General features: G+C 35.6%; 1 protein-coding gene across 1 annotated transcript in view; it reads right to left on the reverse strand.

Annotated features, from left to right (window-relative positions):
- Positions 1-6: 6 nt before the first annotated feature.
- CRLF3 (cytokine receptor like factor 3) overlaps positions 7-27,383 on the reverse strand; it is a 28,972-nt gene continuing 1,595 nt past the window's right edge. The window contains exons 2-8 of the mRNA XM_023530599.1: positions 18,172-18,379; positions 15,533-15,620; positions 14,853-15,030; positions 13,172-13,394; positions 12,400-12,532; positions 1,122-1,234; positions 7-282 (exon numbers count right to left, since the gene is read on the reverse strand). Coding sequence (XP_023386367.1) covers positions 26-282; positions 1,122-1,234; positions 12,400-12,532; positions 13,172-13,394; positions 14,853-15,030; positions 15,533-15,620; positions 18,172-18,379 — 1,200 coding nt within the window. The 3' untranslated portion in view covers positions 7-25. The remainder of the gene's footprint in view (positions 283-1,121; positions 1,235-12,399; positions 12,533-13,171; positions 13,395-14,852; positions 15,031-15,532; positions 15,621-18,171; positions 18,380-27,383) is intronic.

The raw sequence follows: 27,383 nt of genomic DNA on the forward strand, positions 1-27,383 counted from the left end.
AAACCAAAGCCAATTATCCAAAAATCTAGAACACCAACACTTTCCATCCAGGATAGAAAAATGAGCATCCAAAGTAAAGAGAACCACAAGATTGATCGAGTAACCAATCAAAAACCACTTCTCTGTTATTTGAGCTAATAGTTACTCGAAGCTTGAAGTTTCCACCTTCGTTATTATTGGTGGATCCTAGAGTCACAGCTTCAATGTCAAATGTGACAGTGGACCCAGAAGTAACGGCGGGCAACTGATTAGTCATTTCTTTTCCATTTACAAAAACTGCACCTAAAATGTTAAGGTAAAGAGTCATTTACTTGTGAGCAATAACTAAGAATTAAAACAGATTCTAGATTATTGGTAACACAGCTAATTTCCTAATTCAGATAAAGAAAACATTTTGGAATGCCAACTAGTCAAAGATAATACATGTGAATATGTTAATTAACCCCCATCCTCAAGGCAGAAGAAAAAGATAAAGCTTTAATGACACTTTAGAGTTCTGGCCCAGAGTTCTACTTTTTTAGAATAGAGACTATGAGTTCCCCATATGGATGGCATCAAAAGAAACTTGACTCTGTTACACAGTTACATCCTGTGGAATAGCAAGACTGTTTCACATGGAATAAACAATCATGTTCTACCTACTGCTTGACCCACACCACAAAATATTAACATGTCTTGTACAGTGACTTGAAAGTATAATTACTATGGAGTAAGGAACCAAACAACACTAGAGATCCTAACTAAGTAAATTCTTTCCCTAGTTTTCTAATCTATGTTGAATTTAGATGACCTATGTACACAGAATCCAGAAGTAGACCTGCTGCAAATCCCAGCTCAACTACCTCCAAGATATTTGAGTTTAAGCTTGTAACTTAACCTCTCTGTGGCTCAGTTTTCATCATCTATAAAATGGATATAATACCACTCCCACTTCGAAAAGTTGCTAAAAGGGTTAAATAATTTATTATTTATAAAGGGTACAGAATGGCTGGTACATAGTAGCCATATAGATATGTCATTAAGACCTACCTACACCTTCTCATCTCCTGTTATAAATGTGTGACATTGGGAGAGATTCATATATTTCATATATTTCAAAGAGAATAACATTTATCTCTTACCATTTGTACTAATGCACACTGCTTGGTCTCGCTGCAGAGAGTCATATCCGTTCTGTTTTTCTACACACACTCCTATACTGTCTCTTCTGTCTGGCTGTCCCACAGTTTCAACTCTGTAAATGAGGTAGAAAGGTCATTTAATCTTTTTTTAAACATGATATCTAACAGTTACTAAGCTTAAAAAAAGCAATTTCAACATAACTGCTCTTAATAATAGCTAACAATGATTCAGTACTTTCTAAATTCCAGGCACTATTTTAAAAATTTTGTATGTCTATAAATCATCTCATTTAATTTACATAACCCTGGTAAATGCTATTATTATCCTACCTATTTTATACATGAGGAAACAAAAGGCAAAACAAGATTCAAAAAAGATGACCCTGATCATCTGGCTGAGTGGTAGCACTAGGATACGATCGCAAGCATTCTGAATGTACAGTCTACGTTAACTATAGCACATTTCTATTTTATGTTCTGGCTCTAGACACTTAGAAAACTTGTCATATTTGCCATTATAATGAATTTTACTAATACTGCTATCACTTAAACCTTCAATATGAGAGAGTCTATGCAATGACTTGATTACTATCTCTCAAGTATTTAAAGCCTATAAAAATAATAATTATAGTTTTTTTTTAAAAAAAGGATAATATGTTTGTGAGCATACTTTGCTTCGAGAACCTCATATGTGGAAAGTTTAAGTATTTCCTTTTGTGTTTTAGTCTCAAATAATGCATCATTATGTAGTCTAGAAATAGGAAAGGTACAAAGGTCAACCCATGTTCTTATTACCAGGCTCATCTTTCCCATCATTCCAGAAAGGCAGACTTTGCAAGGACAGAAAAAGAAAACTTCGTGAGGAATTGAATGTAATGTTACCAAGGGTAGATGTGATTATTTATACTCAATGTGGCCTTAAAATGTCTTTCGTTGTAAAGTGGCAAATATGCAGGATCATAATAAATATGTGAGCAGGTTTCTGCAGTAATTTCACTTCTAAATCAGCAGTCTAAAGAAGTTTGGGAAGACCTTCTTTTTGCAAAATGGGTTACCAGCAGCTCTATCTACTAAGGCCATTTGAGAAAATGTGGCCAGAGGTCTCATTCTTGCTGCACCTGCTCAAACCAGCATGGTCTGATCTGGAAATACAGCCTCAATATGTGCTGCCAGTGTTTCTGTCAGGACGCGAAGATAGGTCATTCAAGATATCTACCTTACTGCAAAAACAATACTAGCTCTTTGTACATAAAATTTAAAAAACTTCAAATAAAAAAAAGCATGGGGAAGAAGAGAGTGATGTCAGCAATATGGCAGAATAATAAGTATGAGTCCTCATTCTACTGCAGAAATACTGCTTTACCAATGATATGCACACCAATATATCTTCATGAGATTTTCAGAATCCAGTTAAGCTGTACTATGCCAAGGAAGTATAGAGCTGAAACAGCTATATTGAAATGAGTAAGAAGAGCAATTTCACTTTCCCCATGTCAGCCCCTCTTCCAAACTACAACAGCTCAGTACCAGGCAAGAACACCCCAGCTTCTGACTTTCCCTTCAGGAGGTAAGAGAGAAGTAGAAAGTGGATCTAGCATTCCAACTCTATAGAAGGCTACCTGAAGGGTTGGTTTCTGTTGTGCCTCATTTTGAGCACTGCAGGAACTGGCATAGCATGGATGCTTGAATGCTGCTGAGACCAAAGAAAAGGGAGAGTGGCATCCTGTTGCCAGTGCAACTTGGCATGATGAGAAGGTGCATAACTCAAGGCTTCTCTCCATCGGGAAGAAGGGAGAAGAATAGATGTTTCTGGTGCACCACCTTTTCATGGAACTGCTCAAGGAAAGAGTATCTGTCTTACTTGATGTGGGGCACTGATGGGGAGCCCACATACTCTAGATGTCTTGTGGCCACTGAGTACGAGAGAGAGCAGGGCAGCTTGGCTGCTGTGTCACCAAAGAATTTGCAGTGTCACAAACAGGCACCAAAGGGAGCAAGAGATGATGAGTCCCTAAAAAACTAGCAAGGCTCTCTAATTGAGAAACTGTACACACAAGCTCAGGGAAGTCTCATCTCCCACCAAAAGATTTCAGAGGTTTCCAGAATCTTTAGCTGAACTCATTTGTGAGGGTCTTCTCCTGTATAACGCCAGGCCATAAAGATTGGGAAAGGTGACTGTTTTCATATGTGTAGATCCCAGTACAAAATTATGAGATATATAAAGAAATAGGGAAACATGGCCCAAATAAAAAATACATCTCTGGAAAAAATATCTTAAGGAAATGGAGGTATATAAATTATCTGACAACAATTCAAAATAATCGTCATAAAGACACTCTAAAAACTCTAGAAAATGTATGAACAAAATGAGAATATCAACAAAGAAACAAAAAATATAAAACAAAACACTTGCAGCTGAAGAATACAATAACTAAACTGAAAAATTGATGATGGAGTTCAATATCACATTAAAGAAACATTGAATTTGAAGACAGATTATTTGAAATGGAATCAGAGTAGGTAAAAAAAAAAAGAGTAAAGAAAGTCTAAGAGTCTTATGGGAAAAGAGAGAGGGAAAGGGATAGAATATTTATTTAAATAAATAATGGCTGAAAATTTCCCAAACCTGAGGAAGGAAATGGATATCTAAATTCAATAAGACCAATGGACTGCAGCTAGAATGAACCCAAGAAATCACATTGAAACACATTAAAATCAAATTGTCAACAGCAAAAAAAACAGAATTTTGAAAGCAGGAAAAGTGACTCATCACGTACAAGGGAACTCATAAGACTGTCAGTGGATTTCTAAACAAATCTTTCAGGCAAGAAAGGAGTAGGATGATATATTTAAAGTGCCTAATGAAACAAACTGGCAACTAAGAATACACGGCAAAACCGTCCTTGAAAAATGAGGAAGAAATGAAGATATTTATACATAAACAAAAACGGGGAAGAGGGGGGGCATGTCATCATTACTAGACCTTCCTTGCAAGAAATCCCCTTCCAGTTGAAACAAAAAAGATACTAAAAAGCAACATCAAAGTATGGGGATACATCACATGTTAGGATACATCACATGTTAGGTCATAAAAGAAGTCATGACAAATTTAAGACTGCTCTAAAATACATCACATGTTAGATCATAAAAGAAGTCATGACAAATTTAAGACTGAAATCACACCACATATATTTTCTGACTGCACTGAAATGAAACTAGAAAATGAATGGCAGAAGGAAAACTAGGAAGTTCACGAATATATGGAAATTAAACAACCGACTCTTAAACAACCAGTGAATCAAAGATGAAATCAAAAGAAAAATTAGAAAATATCTTGAAACAAATGAAAACAAAAACATAACATACCAAAACTTTTGGTATACAACAAGAGCATCAAATAGGGACATTTATAGAGATAAACATGTACATTAAAAGTGATCTCAAAAAAAAATTTAACTTTACATTTTAAGGAATGAAAAATAAAATAAACAAAAAATTAAAAAAATAAACAAAGCCTAAAGTTAGCAGAAGAAAGGAAATAAGATTAGAGCAAAACTAAACAAAATGGAGAATAGAAAAACAATAGAAAATAATCAACAAAACTAAGAGTTGTTTTTTTAAAATAATCACCAAATCGACAGACTTTCAGCTAGATCAAGAAAGAGAAGTAACAAATAAAGTCAGAAATTACAACTGATACCACAGGAAATAAAGGATTATAAGAGATTCCTATGAACAACATACAGCAAGATTGGATTATCTAGAAGAAATGGATCAATTCCTACAAACATATAACCTACCCAGACTGATTATAAAGAATAGAAAATATGAGATTTATAACTAGAAAGTAGATTGAATCAGTAATCAAAAAACTTTTCAACACACACACACACAGCCCAGGAACAAGTGGCTTCACTGGTGAATTCCACTAAACATTTAAAGAAGAATTAATGACAATCCTTTTCAAACCCTTCCAAAAAACTGAAGAGGAGGGAACACTTCCAAACTTATTTTATGAGGCTCATATGATCCTGAAACCAAAATAAGAAAAAGACACTACAGGAAAAAATACAGGTCAATAACTCTGGTGACTAGAGCTGCACAAATCCTAAACAAAGTACTAGACTAGACTGTTGATGGGAATCTAAAATGGTACAGCTGCTGTGGAAACACAAAATAAAAAACAAAACTACCACATGATCTGGCAATTTCACTTCTGGGTATATATCCTAAAGAATTCAATGCACTGAGAAGAACATAATATTACTTCCATAATATTCTTGCGAAAGATGCATAACTTGAATCCAATCATTAGGAAACATCAGACAAACCCAGATTGAGGGATATTCTATAAAATAACTAGCCTGTATTTTTAAATTGTCAATATCATAAAAGTTAAAAGAGAGACAGAGAAAAAGTTAAAAGAGAGACTTCTAGATTAAAAGAGACTAAAGAGACATTACAACTGAATATAACACATGATCCAAATATTTTTTTTTTCTATAAAGAACATTAATTGGAATAACTAAATCTGATAAGGTCTGTATGTTATAGTATGGCAATGTTAATTTTCTGATTTTGATAATCTGTTTTTATAAATACTGAAAATGATTTGGGAAAAAAGTAGAGAGAAAAAGATGAAGCAAATAAAGTATTGGGGAATCTAGGTGAGGGGTTTTGGGATTCTATGTATTATTCTTGCAATTTTTCTGTAAGTCTGAATTATGTTTTAAAAGATTTTAAAAACACACAAAATACTATATGAATAAATATTTATGTAGAGAGGGATGCGGAAAATACAAAGTACCTGAATTTTACCCCTAATATTCCTAATATTTTCTCTAAAAATTAAAGACATGCTAATATTATTCTAAACAGAGGATCATAGATATTTGTTATAGTATTATGTAATGAAGAATTTGGCTTGCCTTGATCCTGGGAGGCAACTTCTAAACCACTGGAATTTCCCAAGTGATAGGAGTTATTCAGTCTTTGTTATTTATGGTGGGCCTCTCAGACCACACCTGATAGTTTATGCTAATAAGGTGCTTATAGTAGGCCCCTAGATAGTTTATGCTAACGAGATGATTCAGGATGGGAGTAGGATACCCCAGAAAGAACAATCATATGATTAGAAGGTTGAGGCTTTGAGCTACATAATATCAGCCCAACCTGCTGGGAGGGCAGGGGAAGTGAACAGTCAAGCAGTGGATGACTTCATCAACCATGCCTCCATTAAAAAATAATAAAATAAAACAAAAACCCTGGACACCAAAGTTTGAGTGAGCATCCCTGGTTTGCAACACTCTGAGTACTGTCTTGCCTAGAGGGCCATGCGTCCCTGAAAACAATGGAAGCTTCTGGTTTGGAACCTTCTCAGACCTCTTCCTATGCTTCTCTCTCTTTGGTGGTTTCTAATCATATCATTTTGCTATAATAAAATATAATTGTGTTTTAATTTCCTAAATTATGTGAGTCATTCTAGTGAATTACAGAACCTGAGGGTAGTCGTGGGAATCCCAGAATTTGTAGCCATCTATGTAGTTAGAAGTGAGGGTGGGCTCTGGGGGTCCCTGAACTCGTAGCTGGTATCCGAAGTGAGCTCTTAACTCTGAGTGTGGCCAGCTCATTAATATTTTTTTTTATTATTAATTACTATTAGAATGCTGAATGCCATACAGTTTGCTCCTCGTTTCTGGTAATATTTTTCCTGGTGTGTTTTCATCACCTCTAGAAAAGATTTGCTGCTCTTTTTCATCATGTTTTTCTTTTATCCTATCACTGTATAGATACTGTGAGCATTAATTTTGTGTTATCTGACCACGGTAACATTCAGATTTACAGCTCTATGCCTATCTCCCATTGCTATAGGAATTCACTACCTTTTAATATGGCTTCCCTGTGAAGCCATATCGCCTTTGACACTCACAATCTAATTTAGTTCAAAAAAGCTTCTATTGCCAGACCTGAGCTTCTCTGGTTTCTTCAAAGGCTGCTTCACAGACTACTGACTACTGTCACCAGGGGAGATAGTCCTTGCTTTCTAAGATGATGCACTCTGAATTCCCCTGGGCATTTTCCACTTTTTCTCTCTGCTTCCTCAAGCAGAACACTCAAGTACCGTTCAGTCTTAGCCCTGTTTATAGTCTTAAAGTGGGTCCTTCTCTTTCTGGGACTGAGTATTTGGAGATATCTGAAATTGGCTCCCCACATTCATTTTTCCCTCGGGAAACTGTTATGATTCCCTCACTGGATTTCCTGCCTAGCTGTGGCTTAGAAAGTATTCACACCTAATTTGGAATTTAAGTTTTCTGTATCTCTTAGATTTGTTGAAAAAGCACTTATGGGTCCTCCCACCTTAGTTTCTTTATTACTCCAAAGTTTCTAGAAATAGAAAAATTCAGAACTAAGTTGCTACCATGTATCTACTGGTCCAGAAGTTCCCATTCTCTCTTTTGAACCCACTCTAAAAAAGTTTTCACTTCCACAGTGCCACTGAAACTGAATAAGGGTTGAACAAAACGATCAGCTTCATTCAAAACGATGAATTATCAATAACAACAAAAAAATGATCCAATCAAAAAATGGGCAGAGGATCTGAACAGACACTTCTCCCCAGAGGACATACAAATGGCCAACAAATATATGAAAAGATGCTCAACAACGCTAGCTATTAGAGAAATGCAAATCAAAACCACAATGAGATACCATCTCATACCTGTTAGAATAGCTATAATCAACAGGACAAGTAATAACAAATGCTGTAGAGGATGCAGAGAAAAAGGAACCCTCATACACTGCTGGTGGGACTGCAAATTGGTACAGCTGCTATGGAAACCAGTATGGAGGTTCCTCAAAACACTAAGAATTGACCAACCATATCATCCAGCAATCCCTCCACTGGGTATTTACCCCAAAGACTTAAAAAATCATATCCATAAAGATATTTGCACACCAACGTTCATAGCAGCATTATTCACAGTGGCCAGGACATGGAAGAAACTGAAGCGTCCTACGATAGATGATTGGCTAAAGAAGCTGTGGTACATATATACAATGGAATATTACTCAGCCATAAGAAGAGATGAAATACAGCCTTTGCAACAACATGGATGGACCTCGAGATAATCATGCTAAGCGAAATAAGCCAGACAGAAAAAGTTGAAAATCACATGATATCACTTATATGTGGGATATAAACCTAAAAGCAACAAAGAAACAGGACATACAGAGACTCATAAACATGGACTATAGACTAGTGGTTACCAGAAGGAAGGGGGTGGAGGAGGAAGGGGGAAGTAGATGGGGTAAAGGGGATCAAATATATGGTAGCTAAAGGAAACTGGACTTTGGGTGGTAAACACACAATAGAATATACAGATGTTAAATTATAATATACACTTGAAAATTATATAATTGTATTAACCAATGTTACCCCAATAAACATAATTTAAAAAAAAAAGAGGAGTTGATCAGGAGAACTATCTTTACATTTTAGAAAAGTAGTTTAAGACAGAGAGAATATGGACAAGGGAAAAGTCTAAAAAATATTCCTTAGATTATCTGAGAGGAATAGCTGTTGTATGTTATATATATTGTATAATAGCTATTATATTATAAATACCCCAAATAGACATGTCTTCATGATTTCAAGTAATCCTCCCTCTACAAACAAATGAAAAGCTAGGGAATGGAATCCTAAAGAACTTAAGAAACCAGCTGTCTTATCTCACCCAAGTCTATAATAAAGAGTCTGTGGAGAAAACATTTCTGACATTCCCTACACTTGTAATAAGAGCCAAGCTTCAACCTGAAAATACTACATACCATATCTCTAGAAAAGATAACTTTGGCAAAATATAAAACCCCAGCAAAGCTGTATTGTCCCTGGGACAGTGCATTCTGTCTCAATAAGGGAAAACTGATGAGATTTCAAAGACCCTAGTTAAAAACAAATTAACTTCTTAAACCTAGTAGAGACCATGCTCTATCAGGATTTTCCAGGAAAGATTAAATTAGACTAGAATTAAAAAAACAAAACAGGAAGAGCTAACAATTAGTATTGAAGAGACACCTAGTAATCACAGAGACCAGACAGAAAAAGAAAGATCTCCTCAAGCTTAAATTCACTCAGAAAAGGTAATTCTAATGCTTAACCAAAGGCAAGCATCAAACCAAATTCAAATATCCCAAGTGATCTCTTTCTAATAGTTATCGACCATTGCATTCCTAAGATAAAGCCCCCAAATTCTTTTTGACATTTCCCCCATCAAGAAGAGGGGTATATCCCTTCCCTGGTATCTGAATTCTGTGGCTGGTTGAACAACAGAATGTGACAGAAGTGACACTCTCAATTTCTAGGCCCAGGCTTTAAGAACCTGGCAGCTTCCACTTCTTATCTCTTGGGATGCTCATTCTCGGAACCCAGCCACCATGCTGTGAGGAAGCCCAAGCAGCCGCTGAAGAGGCCTACATGGAGAGGCACCAAGAACCAGAATCAATTTGCCAGTCATCTGGGCGAGCCATCCTGGAAACGGATCTACCATCCCTCATCAAGCCACCCCAGCTAATACTACATAAGCAGAGATGACTGTCCTTGCCAAGCTCCACAAATCGTAGTTTCCTGAGAAAAATAAATGACTATTGCTATTTTAAGCCTCTAAATTTTGGGGTGGTTTGTTACACAGCAATAGATAACTGGAACATTAATTTTTTATGTTCTTTGAAAGAAAACATTATTTAAAAAAATAACTAGCCTATTACTTCTTGATTTACCACCTCATGTTACCTGTGAGAGGCAGGGTATCCCAGAGGTTAAGAGCACAGACCTTGGAGCTAGACTGCAGGATCTGAATACTGACAAGTCACTTAGTCTCTCTGTGCTTTTGTTTCTTCATCTGTAAAAGGTAGACAATAACCTCATAGGCTATTAGGAGTAAGGAAGACTGTTTGAAAGGAAGCTGTTTTAAAGAAAAGAGGTGGTAGAGAAGAGAAAGTAAAAATATGGTTAAAAAATAGTAAGATCAAGAAATCTTAGAAACAACTAAAAGGAAAGCAGGAATGTTCAGACGAGAAATCAGGGAGAGGCCTGGTAGGAGGGGATAGCTAGCACACCTGGGGCCAAATGAAACTGGACTCTAGAGACTGTTAATAGCCAGCCAAGAACAAGTTTCTTTAGCTCTAGCGCTGGACGCATTCCAGAAACATCAGCAGGGATAGACTGGGCTGAGCAACAGGGTAGTGCCCACAGAAGTATAATCTCCCTTCTAACTACGAGGCCCTCAAACACCCTCACAAAACTGAATAAAGTTTACCTTTCCTCAGCTAGGCCCATGTGCCCCTCCCTCATGTACGAGGGTCCCCCCCACCACTCACATCTTGACTTAATTGCTGATGCCTGAAATTCCTTTAAACAAGGAGAGAAAACATTTTCATTCCACATTCAAAGGAAAAATGACAAAAATGCAAAGGTCTGGCTAAGATGATACTGAGCTTAAGTAAGTGTGTTAATCACTCTGTCAAGTGGTCCTAGTCAGACATCTTTGGAGGAGGAAGGAGGAGTTAACGCTTTGTTGAGGCCTACGGTCTACAGACAGTAAGTAGATTTAAATCAATTCGTGTAATTTCTAATATCTTAATAAATATTTATGGAACGACTTAAGAAACAAACCTAAGTATGCCATCTATCAGACCTTCCCTGTGTTCATAGAGGAATTTAAAAGCAGGAGAGCATCAGGTCACCATCACTGGGGCATAAAAGTGATAGAAGAGGGAAAGGAAAAGAACTAAGGCTATAGTAGCAGAAAAACTGCAGATTTCAGCACTAACTAGAATCACTTTTACTTTCTCATGAAGACAAATGATAAGCAATATAGATCAGTTATTAAGATCCCAGACTCTGGAGCCAGATTGTCTGGATTTAAATCCCAACTTTGCCATTTACTAGCTATGTGGCAGCGAGTAAGTGACTCTCTGTGCCTTAGCATCCTCATCCCTAAAATGGGTAACTATACCTATTTCATTGGATTATTGTGAGACTCAAATGAGTTAATACAAGTAAAGTGCTTAGAACAGTACCTAGCATATAATATTATAAATTAAATATAAATTAAATATTAACTGTAGTTATTATTCCTATTATTATGGTCTGAGATATCTGGCCTAAATCTATCAACTCAGAAAGCGCTTCCATTACAGAGAAGTACCATGTTCTCAAGAGATTCACTAATGAAAGTATTTCTGTAAACAAGGGACATAAGCAGAGAAGAGGTATGTTAGCAGAACTCTTGGGGAATAATTAAATAGACTTTTAGGTAGTAGGCTCCTTATTTCTCTCTTTGTTGGTATTTTTCTGGTTACTAAGTCGTTCTTTCTTCATAAGGTAAGGGGAGAGATGAGATATCAAAAATGAGAGAAAGCATAAACTAGTGCATTCTGATAACTGCTAACAGTTCAAATGACTTGGCTGGTGAAGAACATAGCAACATCAGTTTAGCTAAAACTTTCAGATACTGTCCAGGCCTTATACGACAAGGGACTGAGAACAAGAGGTACTGACTTGGAGCAAGCATTCACAATAAAATCTCATGATCTCGAGACTTAAAAAACTTAGAAGAGTGTTTGCTACACGGAAGTGAGTATGGTGAACATCAGGGAAGCTCTACTTTTCTAAATCAAAACTGGGCTTTAGTTTCTAGGAAGAGCTATTTAGAAATATGACCACAGAGAGTACATCTCAGATAACATAAAAACAAGAAAAAAAATTTTTCTGATACAGGAAGAAATGGATAAAGAAACAGAAAATGAATTGGTGGTAGGAGAGGCTTGATTTCAGTTTTACTTTACAGAGAATTATGTATATTTATATAGTATATTTACATTGATAGGTTGCCTTCCATAGATATCTACTCTTGATTCACAAAGGAAAAAAATATTTTTTAATTCTAGGCCTCTGAATTTTTAAGATTGACTTTCGAGAAGTATTCTATTTATCTCTATTTACCAAGAAGAAGAGACCTAAACATCATGAGAACATACTCTGCATCAGGCATAAGCAAGGCATTTCATGTACATTAACTCAGTTAATATTCATAATAACCCTATAAATACATATGAGAAAAGTGAAGCAAAGAGAAATAGCGAAATCTCCCCAAAGTACCACTGTCTATAAATGATGAAATAACTTCAGGAAGATTTTGAATCCAAAGCTCATATCTGCTCTACGCACTTCACTATACTGCCTAAGCCATGACAGACAGATATTTTAATATCTACTTGCCTGAATGTTAATGTCTGCCCACAGAAATAGGTTGGAGCACTGGAGTAGAGAACACCTGAGGATTCAGAATCATTCCGGAGTGCTATATTTCTTCGACTGCTCAGACTGTACCCCTCAAAGCCAGCTGTCCACTCTTTTTAAAAAGCAAAGACATTGAAAATTATTAGATTCTTTTAAGGAATATCTTCAGCACACAGACATTAAATAAAACTTGGAAGGAGAAGAGACTACTCTTAGGGGTCATAGACAAGTTCAATAAAAGAAATGATTCCAGGAAAAGGCTTTTAGTCTATTCCTACACAATTCTGGCATGGAAGATCAAATAAGTGTTATCACCTATCTAATAAAATCATGTTTGAGCTTATTCCAACCTGATTAAGAAGTAATTAACAAATGAGTCTAAATTTGTTAACTAGTAATACAGGAGAAATCAATTTCAAATCATACAACTTTTAAGAAAAAGCCTCTACCTAGTATATATTGAAGGTTTGGATCAAATATTGCAGTCTCCTGCTGCAATATTTAAAATCTGTGGCTGTAGGGGATGCTACTAATTCTGTCTGGCACTATTTTGGACTGAAGAACTGATGAAAATTTCTCAAAATTCACATGAAGTAATTTGAACAGGAAGTGAAAAACATGTTCCATGTTGTTCTCATTAATTTGGGGTTTATCCTTAGAAAAAAAGTGTTGTCAGTGTGCTGCCTTTAGCGCAGAATACAAGTGTTCTTATGCATAGTTAAGCTCCAGGAGTGAAAAGGCAACAGCATACCATGAGGCACCAATGTGGAATGACCTATCTGGGGGACGCTCCAAGGACTCCACTCCTGTCGGCCATCTCCTCGGGCGCAGACTCTGAACTGATAATCAACATTGGGGTCTATGTGCAATACTATGAATTCAGTTTCAGAGCCTACATATGCGTCCTCAAAATGATTTGAAGTACATTTACGGAACTGGAGCCTGTAATCTTGGGCTGTAAAGTCGTCATCCACCTAAGGAGAAAGGCTTTATGTTAGGTAAAAATCAGAGAATAACTTCTCTCAGCATTACTGATTAAGAATTTTGAATGGAGGAGTTTTGGACCAAGCATACAAGCCCACGTGCTGAATATGGGCTATTCTCAGGTCATAGGAAATACACCATCATTATCTCCCTTCTTTGTTGAACCATGTGTTTTAGACTTCACAGTCTGATATGAAAAAATATGCTTCTTTTGAAGAAATGGTGCTTTCTACACAATAATGTCAAAGATAAAATATTTAAGGATAAGAATCCCACAACTATATCATTCATATAACCGAGAGTTAATAACCAGAATATATAAACTCCTAAAAATTAACAGAAGACAAACCATCCAAAAGAAAAATGGGCAAAGACATGAATAAGCATTCTATAGAAAAATAAGCAGCAAAAATGTTAAAATATTCAACCAAATTTGTGATATGGAAAGTACACTCTAAAACCACAATGAGATACCACATTGGCAAAAATATAAAGTCTGACAATGCCAAGTATTGTCAGGATACAGAGTAACAGGAACTCATAACTGTTAGCGGAAGGATAAACTGTTAAAATCACATTGGAAAGAGTTTAGTATTACCGAGTACAGATCTAATCCTCTTAGATCTCATAATTTTATGGCTAGGTATAAACTTTAGAAAAAATCTTACACATGTATCTAAGGAAGCATGAATAATAATGCTCATAGCAGAAAAACTGGAAACTACAGGCCCACAGATAGGTAAGAAAATAAAAATGGAATAAGAGTACTTGTTTTGAACCAACAAAAGCATCTCTACTTCTTTCTTCTATACCAAGGGTTCACTGAAAAAATTCCATTTAAGAAAATAGTTTCCAAAAGACAAACAAAAAAAATCAAACAAACAAAAAAAGAAAATAGTTTCCAGAAGCTAAGCACCCTGCCTCTGAATGATGTATCTGTCAACAGCCAAGACACTATGACTCATATATGTGGACATAGTTTCTATCTAAAATATGATATTTCACCTACACAATTGATTTAATACACAAAATATTCAGCAATGCTGAGAGTACAAAGAAACCATACTTTAGAAACTTTATTTCAGAGGTATTAGTTTAGTGTTGAACAGAAATATATAAGATACTCAAATATTCACTATCATAATTTGACGTTTCTAATAAAACAGAAATGGGAGCAATCTTCAACTCACTAAAAGTTAAGTTTGGGAAATATGTTCTGAAAACAATGTTGTGACATGGAGATTTAAAAAAATACCTTCAAAACTGTTTATCTCAAACTGGAAGAGCTACCTCAGTTCAAGCTCCTTGTGAGTTTATTTTAGTTGTAAAGGAAAAGGGATTTTTGTTTATAAAGAGAATATTTAAAGGTAGCTAATAAAAAAATTTTAAGGCCCCCAAATCTCAAATCCATAATGTTGAAGTCATTTTTACAATTTTTAATTACGTACCTTACACCACCGTACAATGATGCCTCCAGGTTTCTCTATTAGTTCTTCTATCTGTACCGGTGGGCGAGATGCTACCGTTCCATGCTTAAAAATGTGGTCTTTCACTATGTTAAGAACTGAGTCATCCAACTGAGCAGATAAACAAGGCACATCGACCAGTAAAGGCACTTCTGGTAAGCTGAAGAAACAAAACTCATGTATTTATGAGGCTTTTAAACTGAGAGTTAAAAATATAAAGAATATTTTAGACCAGACATACACTATAAGGATGCAGAAACTCCCAGTAAATAATGCTCATGGCAGTTGGGGCTTTGCAAGATGTTACATAAAGATTCTCTTCTCAAATAAATATAAGCAAGAAGATAAAAAGTTGGTAGGATCACAGTTGTCAAGTTTATAGCAAAACATCTGCTTTACCGAGATATGACCTAATTTCAATGTTATGTTCTGAATTTTTAAAATTTAACAATTCTCTTACACATTAGAATTGAAGAAAATCTGTAGTAATATTACACTAAAGATTACAATCACAACTATTTCATATTAGTAATATTGGTAATGAGCAGTGAAACCCTGAAAAATATATTCTCTATCGCCCTTAATTAGAAATTTTAATGAGAGGGAGAGAGTCGATAGTTTAAGTGCTTAAAAGTAAGCCCCAAAGGCACTAACTCTTTTACCTGTCCAACTGAATGTGTGAGGCCTTTTTGGTAAAGCTCCACAGTTTTTCATTCTGTTCTCCTACACCACCAAGAATGGCAATTTCACCTACAATCAGGAATGAGAACTAGTATAGTGAAAAATAATCACATTATAAGTAATCAACACATCTTGTGTCTAGGTAGGTCTCTGGTTTTCTTGCAAACAATTCTTAAGTGATGCTGCAGTCAAATTCCCAAAAAGTAAAAGTAGACACTATTGTAGAAGTGATTCTAAGGCTCTCAGGTTAAGCTCAAGAGGAAAAGGGGTACACAATGGTGACATCTTACCAGGGATGTATATTCCACTCTACACAAGGAGATGTGGTATGTCAAATCAATTTTATGCAAAGCAGAAGGCCCAGGGACTTTTTCCATCTCTCCTACAGAAACTTTATCAATACTAATAGGAGTCAGTACAAATATTACCCTGACAGGAATAATAGGGCACAGGGCCTTATAAAACCAAATGATACCATCATGTTTTCACAAAACGCTATCACATTAGATTAGAAATTACTCAACAGAACAATAAAAAGAAAATGCTACATAAAGGCATTTTAAAAATGACCAACTTCTATGTCCTTCCACAGCCCTGAAAAACACCACCAAAACTCTTTTCTATCTCAATGTGCCTTGGAATTACTCAAGTTTTTTGAGGCCACATAACATGACCTTCTTCTTCAACCAAAAAGAACACAGAGATACACTGAACACTGCCTCAAAATCCTCAAAATTCCATAAATAAGTTTTTATCCCTAGGGAGCAGAAGGGAGGAAAGAGTTTAAAATCAAAAATACTTCTGAAGTATAAAAAAACTGAAGCATCAGATGCTGTAACAAACATGTATGTGCCTCAAAAGATTTATTTCCTAAACTAAAAACATTTCTCAGTCCTCGGGGTGATGGGTATATACTCCTGATCTGTGCTGAACTGCTTCTGGTTTTGTTTCCAAAGCAGAGCCTCCAGGGAAAGACATTCTGTGGTCCTACTAAAAAAAAATTCTCTCAAAGGCACTGTTACAGTCAGTGGCAAATAAGCACTTCTCACTAAAGATAACACAAAAATGTAACTGGCATGTAAAGATAACACTAGTACCATATTCTAAGTGGGACCAGAAAGGGGATTAATTTCCAGTTGGAATGAGCCATGTACATTTTTTATCCTAAGTCACTCACAGCACTCAATCTGCAGAATGAATAGTATTCAATCTCTTTCGCTGGCTCTTTTTTCCCCAACTGCCCTTTAAATATTGGCATCCCTTACAGTTCTAACCTCTGCTGCCTTCTCTTCTCATACTGTAGACTATCTCCTGATGATTTTACTTATTCCCAGAGATTCAGATCTGATGTATGCACCATTAACTGCCGTATTGACATCTCTAGGTATTATCTCTCTCCTAAGCATCGTACTCACATTCCCAATTACTTCTTGGCATCTTAAGCACTTCAGACTCAACATGCCCCAAAAGAATGCATTTAAGTACCCACCAAAGTCCACCCTTTCTCATTTGTTTCCTATGTCAGTAAACAGTAGAGTTTACCCAGTCATCCAAAATTGGGCTGGTTTTGGTCATCCTAAATCCTTCCCTTTCTCCTCCAACCCATATACAGGAAACTACCAATAATTAACATATACTGCTAAGTAAAATCATCAATTCTATCTCTGAAAAATTTTAAAACCAGCTCTGCCTCATCTTCACCTGTCATTGCCCTCATTATTTCCTATCTGATTATTGCTGCAACTTTCTAGTCAGTCTATTTTACCTCCAGTCTCACAACCTCAAATCCAGTCTCCAAACTATAGGCAATGTGTCATATCAACAATGCAAATCTGACTGTGTAACTCTGCTGCCTAAACCATTTCAGAAGATCCCTGATATTACTCCTGCTTCCAATCATGCCGTTACCTCCTTTTCTTCCTTTGCTTGACGAATTTCTTCAAGCCTCTGTGGAACTCTTACAGAAAGCTAGCCTACACTCTTTCAGAGTTAAGCACTTCTCCTTCTGTGCTCCCATAAGGTCTTAGATCTCTCTCAGTATGTATGCCTCTCTCACATGTGAACCCCAAAGGGCAGAATTTTTATTCAATGTACCTAACAAAGACTTATGGGAAAGAAGGGAGAGATGGAAGGAGGCAAGGAGGCAAGAAAGAAAACAGGTAGGCAAGAAGGTAGCAAGGCAAGATCTGGGCATGCTTCAACCAAAATAAATGGATAAAGAAAGAAATATAATAACTACGATTTCAAGAGTAAATACTAAACATATTTCTTAACCTACTAAAAAGAACAATGAAATTAAATTCTATAAACCATAAATACTCTGAAAATGTTTGATGCCTTAAAATGACCTTAATATCGCTCTGTTAACAGTGAGCGAGATACCATCAGAATCATTTGAGAAAAATCATATACTTCTTGTTTTGTAAATGATTATAATTACTACTTTAATTGCACTTACTCTGGGATACCTCACTGCGTATCTGTCATCCTATATTACAAACTGTCCCAAGGTAGGAACATCCTAAGCACCCTACAGATGGCAATAAACCTGCTGGTATCTTGAGAAATCAGCAGTGTCAATCTGAATTTGCCACATTTAATAGGCTCTCTGGATTCCCACCTTCTTGGACTAAGTCCTCTGCAGTGTTAACTCCATGCTCTATAAGCTTCTGGCAGTCATCTAGTGGCTTAATGGTCTCTTGTTCAATGGTGTCCACCTCTTGCAAAAGGGTCACCAATCGCTCATCCAGGAGCTTCCCAAGGGTTCCCTTTAAATCATTAAAATGTTGTTTGAGGACATCTCTTGTCTGTGATGCACTCTCTTTGATCTGAAAAGAAATAACATAAAAACTCAGAATCAGAATAGCTACAAAAGGATAATCTACAAGCTTCATCTATAATATTTTTGAAGTACTACCCAAGCATCATCATCTATCTGTTGATAAACCAAATGTGATTCATTTGCACAAACTTGCAGACTTGCATAGGATTAACCTACAGATGAGGCAGAATGAGCTCAAACCATTCAGAATGGTTCCATCATTCACAAACTATGTCAATATGGTCAAATTAATTAAGCACTCAATGCTTCAAGGTCCTTATTCCTCAAATGAGTATAATAATGCTTACCTCATGGAACTGCTGTAAGGATTAAATAAAAAAAATCTATATTGCACTTAGTAAAACAACTGGCAAACCATTGTTCTCAATAAATAAATGTTAGAAAGTATTGCCTGCACAAAATTGTTCTTGGCAATAATACGTTTCAGTACAAAAGAATTTTAAATTAGGAGGGGATTAAAATTCACTTTGCTGAAAAGAAGCAAAGAAATGGTAGATTAGAAAGCCACAATGTACAAAGAAAAATCAACTCATGGATAACATGCCCTCATTATGCCAAAAGAAAACTAAGAATTTATTTAAAATCCAAAGAGGCTCATAGGAGACAGGAAATGTTCATGAAAAACACACTTCTGGGACAATGAGTTAATCTTTTTTTGAGTCATGGTCCTCTTTGCAAATCTCACTGAGAAGTTTATAGACCCTCTCCCCAGAAAAATAAATAATCCATACCCAAAAGAAATGTATTCAATTTCGGAGGTGACAAATTCCCTTAGATTCCAACCATGGCTTGCCTGTAGCAGTAATTCTGAAACTTGGTTTGCAGAAGAATCACATAAGGCTGCCTGTTATAATTCAGACTGCAGGGTTCCATCCCAGACCTGCTGAACTAGAAGCTTGGAGAAGAGACTTGAGGAGTGTGTGGACAGAGTTATTGCTTTTCACAAGTTATTGCTTTTCTGTAGCCCTTACTTAGAGAAACACTGTCCTAGGTCCACAGAGCCAGATTAAGAACTGCCACTCTAAGAGATATGACAGGTAAATCTTTACACCGTACACATATTTTGAAAACAGATCAGTTGTCTATACAGACACCAGATTTTTTTTAAAGAATACAGATAACGCACAATTCGTTTTCTGTTAAGTAACAGGGAAATTCTACCTATAAGCCACTCAGTTGAATTAAAGCAAACACATATTTTACTTTGCACATGCTATCATATTAGTTTCATATGACATGTTATGTTTACTGCCCTACCTCCTTTTGCTAACTTTTTCTTAGGAAAAGCATTTGAAGTCTAAGAAAAATCCACCAAGAAATAATAATATCAAAAAATTAATAAACCACAATATTTCAACAGTTAATAGAGAAATTTGGAAACTTTCTATTTCATTCCTAATGCTAAATTTGAAAAGCAGAATACAAAATTGTTTTACAGAAATGTTCACAACCACATAAAAATAAAAGATGCCCATGTCTAGGAACAACAAAGAAATACAAAAAAGGACCAGTTTCATTGGCTGGGGTGGGCAGATCATGGAAACAATTTTCTTCTCCTTTTGACATTAATGTAAGTTACAATGAATGGTATGTGTGCAGTAAGTAAAAGAATTCCTTAAATCATGAAGAAGAAAGCCTAATTTGATTGTTAACTGACCTCTTTAAAGTCACTAGAGAACATCTATAAAATAAACCCAAGTCAAAGTTTTTTTCTTTTTTTAAAAAAGGCCATATTCTAAATGTACTCGATTTGGTTCATCACTTAACTGTGGGATCCTTGAGGATCAGGCCCTAACATACTAGCACCTAGAAAAATGAAGTTAATCACATGTGCTTTTAAAAGAGCCAGAGAGAGAATGTCTTATGATTTTGATATATTACCTGAATATTGTTAGAAATGCAGAAAATCTCAGGCCTTACCCAGAACTACTGACTCAGCACCTGCATTTTTAACAAAATCCCTAGGTGACTCAGATAGACCTTACAGATACCAGAATAAATGAAGACAACATGTCGGAGCACTGTGATACAGTTCGCACCCTCACCACCAAGAGGAAATTCTGCAGCTGAGCACTATCACCAGTGAGGTCCTGTCTCACTTTTTAACGGATACGGCACACACAGGAAGTGCATTGGTTAGGTAAAGTCAATTTCCTCTTTAGAAAGAATTCAAAAGCTCCTTCAGCTTTTGCAGGGCCTGGCTATGTTTTATTTTTGTTTCAGAACCTTGGGGGTAAAAAAAAAAAAAAAAAAAGGAAGTATTTAAACACAAAGGAGTGAGAGGGCCAGGGAGAATCCATTTCCAAATCCACCTCCTGTAAATATGATCCCTTTTGTTCGTAGAATCCCAACCACTGTTTCAAACTTGGTACTACCTTGGTATTATTTTTTTCTCCTGGAAACCATTCATAATTTAAAGCCTCAATCACCTTTAATACAATCATGTAACTAATCAAGTTCATTTCCTTGGCTTTATGAAAATTTTAAAAATGGGTACTTTACTACTGAGTAAATTTGTTCCTATTTGATGTGGTACCATGGTCCAATGTGTTCACCGTTACCTCATTAAACCTTCATAATAACTCTGACAGGTCAGTCTTTATTGTTTATGTTGAAGAAAGTGAAGCCTGAAGAAGTAAAATAACTTCCCCCAAGGCTTTCCAGTGCCAGAAATAGTTAGAGTCCAAGGACCATGGTCTTTTTACTGCACCGAGCTGTTTAGTACTTACAGATCCAATTTGAAAGAGTTCCCAGGTAAACCTATAAATTATGTATTGACTGAGTCACTTCCTGCAGTAACATGTATTTCTTGTCTTTGCAAGAAGAATCCTTTCATAGTCAACCAGTCAGCCCCAAATGCCACCTAGCCATTCTAGGGCAAAACAACTGTGATGGTTTGTAACAAAGCAGATTTAAGAATAGAAATGATCACAACTGAAAGCCTCAAAAAGGAAACTGTAATATACACTGTTCATATTGATTAATAATACTATGAACCAATTTTCCACCAAAACCTCTACTATAAAATCCATTAAAATTTATTTACGAAGTTTCCACTGCAGTTGAATCTAATCCCAAAGCAACTGTATCTTTAAAGTTTTAATATAGGGATGAGTTTACAAAATGCCAAAAAGCCATCAAGTTTATAAGTCAATACTAAACCATGCAAAAGCCTAGTAAATATACACTTCACAGCCCTCTAAGACAACAGTCACTTATACATTTTCCTCTAGAGTTTAGCTACTAATAATTCATAAAACCTATGCAGAATCTGATTTAAGACATCTCTGGTCTTAAGTGGCAATATATAGTGGCTATATCAAAGTAAAAAACAGAACAGAATGTGTAATTCAGGAAATTAAGTAACTGGAATCTCCTCTTTTTTCTAGAACATGCATTTTCATGATTTTATAAAAGAAAAGAATTATCTTTCAAGTTTAGTCTAAGAATTTATTTTCTCAATTGTTTTACTAATAGGAAACTATAACTATTTTAAAATTAGACACAGGCTTCAAAAATACTATTAGTTAATAAGAACATAATGATCAAAAATAAAAGACAAAGATAAAATAGTCAACTGAAACTGAAGAAGCTAATCAGAATGTTTCTTCTCAGTTCAAATGAAATGTATTGCCTTAGCTATTTGTCTTTGCACTGACACCAAGACATTAATCATTAAAAATAATAACAATGATAGCAATAACAATATAGTAACGGCTATCATCTACTGAACACCTGCTTTGTGCCAGATACTTACATCTATGGTCTCATTTAAATTCTACCACAACCCAATGAAGAAAGCATTTGTAGATGAGTAACATATAAGTCAAAGAGATGAACTTGCCCGCATTGGAGAACTAGTAAAGTGACAGAAAATTTGTATTGTCTGAGTCACGTATAGACTCCTGAGTGCTGCTACATTTCTTTCTTATTTCTCTTATGGTTAGGCTATTTTTTTAATGCTTACATGAAAATTTTCAAAAAGAAAATCTTTATTATATGATTTAATAGTCTGTTACATTAGTGGCCTCCAAAGACCCACAAACCATGTCTCCTAGTACTTATATCCTTGTATAGTTCTCTCCTCTCGAAAACAGGCTGGGCCTGTGACTAGCAACGCAGTCATATGTGCATAGCTATAGAGTGAAACCGATGCTCTGCCGGTTCCCGGCCTCAGCCTTAAGAAGACCTCGCAACTTCTGTTTTTCACTTTTAGGGGTTCTGAGTCACCATATAAGAAGTATGTCTAGTCGTACTACCACTAAAGCTCCAAACAGGTAAGTGAACATTCTATCCTGACCATTCCAGTCTCAGCTGCCATCTGGCTGCAATTACATGAGTGTTGCCAACAAAATCAGGAGAAATGGCCAACAGAGCCCTAGTCAATCCTCAGAATAGCAAGCAAATGAAATGATTGCTTTATGAGCCGATACGCTTTGGCACAGTTTATTATGTAGCAACAAATAACCAAATTGTATGATAAAACAAATGTTTAATTCTTGATTATCTGCATTAATGAATAGGGTACATATAATGAAGACCACGAACAACAGAAAAATAAAGTCTGCAAAATGACACCCCTAACATTCATAAAGGCACTCATTCAGTATTTACTGAGGTCTAGTATGTTCCAGGAACTGGGGTTATAAAGATGAATAAGGCATGGTCCTGACCTCAAAAAACTGTCCTTCTGGTAAAGGAGATAGTTGCATGCACATGTAACTATAATAAAATGTACTATTAAGTTATTATATAAGCAGGATAGCCACAAACTGCCGTCAGAGCTCAAAAAAAAGCATTCTGCTGGAAAGAGAGTAGGAGACATTTCAAGAATAAGGTGCCAATTGGAGAAGTAGGGAATGTTACCTTGAATAACAACAATATTCAGTGATATTATTATTACTGCTAATATTTATTAAGTACTTCGTATGTCCCAGACATTATGCTAAGCATTTTAAATACACTTCTTATTTTAATTCCCACATTGGCCAAGTAGGTACAATCCTTATCTTCACTGAACAAAAAGCAAGTAAGTGAAGATCAGGAAAGTTAAGTTTCTCAAGGCCTCATGGCTAAGGGTTAAGTACTAACAAAGTAAAATAACTGCAAATATAAGTGATTCATTGATACCTCTTAATAATAAAAACCCATCCTACATCAGTTTGGCCTTTTAGATCACAAATTAGCCTTATTATTTACCAAGCTTATAGTAATAAGAATAAGTTTCTATCAAAATTATACACACATAATAATTTACATTGGAAAAAAATTAGTGAAAAACTAGGTACTTCTGTGACACTTGCACTTTTTAATTAATATCACTGATTTTAACATTATTGATTCAGAATGCTTGTTTTAATTCTCATCTGTATTATTCTACAGTTCAAGTCAGTTTTGGATTCAACAAGTAGCTTTCAGGGTGTCATGTTTAAGGACAATTTGTGAAAAGACTTATTCGAGAAAAGATGACTGAAAAACTAATATAAATATACAGGGTCTTTTCTACACAAATATATGTGCAGCATTTTTTCTTGGTTGTTAATTATTTAATACTGCTTCTAGAGCTTTGCTTCTAGTGTTTTGATGTACTTGAATCAATACATTTCAGCCTACTACCAACAAATGCTCCATAGGTACCTATGTAATAGACTCTATTCACCTCTATGTTAAAAATTAGATTGCACATGGGAAATTTTTATAATAAATGATGTAATGCTAACCAAAAGATATGAATATGAAGTTGCATATACAATGGTCTCTCAATTTTGCAAAATAATATGTCTAGAAGGAATGTTAAAATGTTAAATGTTAAAAGTGGTTGTCTGTAAGTAGCAGGATCATGAATTATTTTTAAATTATTTCATCCATTCTTGGTTTTCCCCAACTCTAGATTTAACCTTTTTTTAGAACACTATAATAGGGACATTGTTACTAGCGCAGTAACAAATTATTTCAGATTTTGGACTGTTTTGAAAATGGGTAACAGAAGGGGAAGTGGGAGATAAAAGAAGCAATAATAGCTTTCTTTTCTTTGCTGAGCTACTAAGACTTCCTGCCTTGTTTTTCTGAAATAAGTTTTTTTTCCCCCCACTGAGTTCTATATCTGTCTCGGTCTTTAACTAGCATGCTATGTGTTTTCAACTCCTGTGGGAATAATCTATTGAGAATCTGTTGTACATTAGGAATATCAACATTACTAGTTAAATCTTCAAAAAATTATCTGAAATCAACTATTAAAAATTAAAAAGAAACTACTATGAAAGACAAATGGTCACATTACAGACATTAAGACATGCTAGGACAGCACTGGCTTGAGACTGTTAATTATTCACTTGAATATTACTGTATAATTATCCAACAAATCTATGATATTGCAAACAATGTTTTAATCTTGAAGATAAACCACAACAATTTATAACACATCTGTGGTTGATTAAACTACAGAAATCAGTAGAGAGCTAATGAAGTGGTAATGATATACTCTAACGCAGTGTGCCTCAAGTTTTAATGTGTATACATATTGTACCTGGCAATCTTGTTAAAGTATAGATTATGGTTCAGTAGGTCTGGGTGGGGCCTGATTCTTGCATTCTTCACAAGCCCTCAGATCATAATGGCACTGCTGTGGTCATGGACCACCCTTGTAGCAGCAAGGATCAAAGGGACACCACTGGCCAGAACTGGGCAGGGTCTTCACAAAATACTATCTTACTTAGGTCCCAGGAAAGAGCAGAGACTGCTTTTGTCAATGCCCTAAGAGACTCTGAATCACACTAACTAAAAAGCATACAAAAGCCAACACATTCATTCTGCAGAGTGAAATATAACTATACACAGACTAGAATACTGGTATTTCTCACTGTAGGCACCTCTAGTTCCTCAAATTAATCCCTCTCTTAATGTACACAGATGAAGTTTCTAGATCTGCAAAGCTCAAGGACTAGGTCCCAGACAGTGGCAATGTCATCAAGGTAGTGCCACTCTGTGAGACATATCTGACTGGACAGCTGATATCACCATGTGACATCTTGATCAGCTATTGCTAATTACAACAGGCAGGAATGCCAACCCTATAGAATTAAACAAGTGACGAAAAACACAATGGAAGTAAAATCTAAAAATGAATACACAAGAATTTAGGTTTTTCCCATTTGTTTTGTTTTTAGGAGTAAGAGTCTAATGATCAGCCGTCAAAGGATAGAGTAAATCCATGAAGGCGATAGTCTATTTCTCTGACGGCAGTATTACTAGGACCTAGAAGAATCCCTGACCCACAGTAGACGCCCAATAAATATTCATTGAGTGAATGAACAAATGAGTATTTAAGGAGAGTGGGAGTTAATTTCTTTGGTATTTACATCTTAGTACCAAGGATTCCAGCAAGCTATAGAGAACTATTCTTAATGATTTCAACATCGGTTAAGCCAGACTAGCTGTAAACATCTAATTTCCTGAAGACAAGGAACATCTCTCTAGCTTTTAACTTATTTAAACAGTAAGAGTTACAGACTACCCTTTACATTCCTACACAGAACTTCCTTTTCTCTGAAGAAGAGGGTAGGGCATAAACTTAACCACAAGAGGAGAAACTGCTACATGCTGGCAGTTGTTTTTAACAGAATAACTTAAAAAATTTTTACTCTTCCTTCTAGACTTTCATAGACACGATTTCTTAACATGAGACAAAGTTTGAGAGATTTTTAAAGAGAAAGAAACAAAAGCAAAGATAAAATGTATGCCAAGAGTTCTTGAAAAGGTTAAACAAAGTTACCATGCCATTCAGCATTCCTAAGCATATACGTACTAAAAGAACTGAAAACATGTTCTCATTAAAAGTTGTACATGAATGTTCTTAGCAACATTATTCACAATAGCCAAAAAGTTAAAATAATCCAATTGTCTATCAATTGATGAATGGATAAATAAAATGTGGTACAGCCATAAAATGATTATCATTTAGCCATAAAAATACTGACACATATTGCCACATGGATGAATCTTGAAAACAGTATGTTAAATCAAAGAGGCCAACCACAAAGGGCCACATAGTGTATGATTCCACTTATATGAAACATCCAGAATAAGCAAATCCAAATAGAGACTGAAAGAAGTTTAGCAATTCCCAGGGGCTGGGGGAGTGACAGCTAATGGGTATAGCATTTCTTTCTGGGGTGATAAAAATGTTCTGGAATTAGACAATGGTGATGGTTGCACAACTTTGTGAACGAATAAAAACTGCTGAATTGTGTACTTTAAGGCACAAATTTTATGGTATGTGAATTATCTCAATTAAAACATATGTCCCCTTCCAAATAAAATCAGTGAATAAAAAATATAAACAAAGGGGAACATCCCTTCCTCTCTGTTCTTCTCATCCTAACCCCATGCAAAATCTTTGACTAAAAAGCCATATATTTTATGCAGTTTTTCTGAAAATGACTAGAACCCTAAAAATATCCTAACCACCAAACAAAACAGCTGCTTATTTTGATAACATATTTGTAACACAGACCTTCCTTAAAATGCAAGTTGACAGAGGACTTATTCCACAAACCCAAACATGTACAATCCACTAGAATTAGCTTTAAGGAGAGATGCCATTGTAACCAGCCCTGGCACAAAACACAATCCAGTTCACCAAAGAGAACTACACTATTACCCAGTCTAGTCAGAAGGGAATGTGATCAGAAACCAAACTGTGATGGATGTTCTCTTAATGTTTTCTGTCTCAAGCCTGAGAGACTGGGCCTCGAAAACAAAACACAACAAAAACCTATATTAAACTACTACTAAATTATAGGAAAGTATGTCCTGTATTTAAATTCTTGGAAATAAAATTTAAAAGATAGCTTTGGAAATTGAATACTAAATCATTCAGGATGGGATCATACAAATATTTTTAATGCATTCAATATCACACTGGAAATTAATAAGTACTATTCTCAGGTCCTAAGCTCATTCGTTTAATGTCAACTCTACTGTTTCTTAAT

Source organism: Pteropus vampyrus, unplaced genomic scaffold (assembly GCF_000151845.1).
Source record: "Pteropus vampyrus isolate Shadow unplaced genomic scaffold, Pvam_2.0 Scaffold50, whole genome shotgun sequence".
Classification (NCBI taxonomy): Eukaryota; Metazoa; Chordata; class Mammalia; order Chiroptera; family Pteropodidae; genus Pteropus; species Pteropus vampyrus.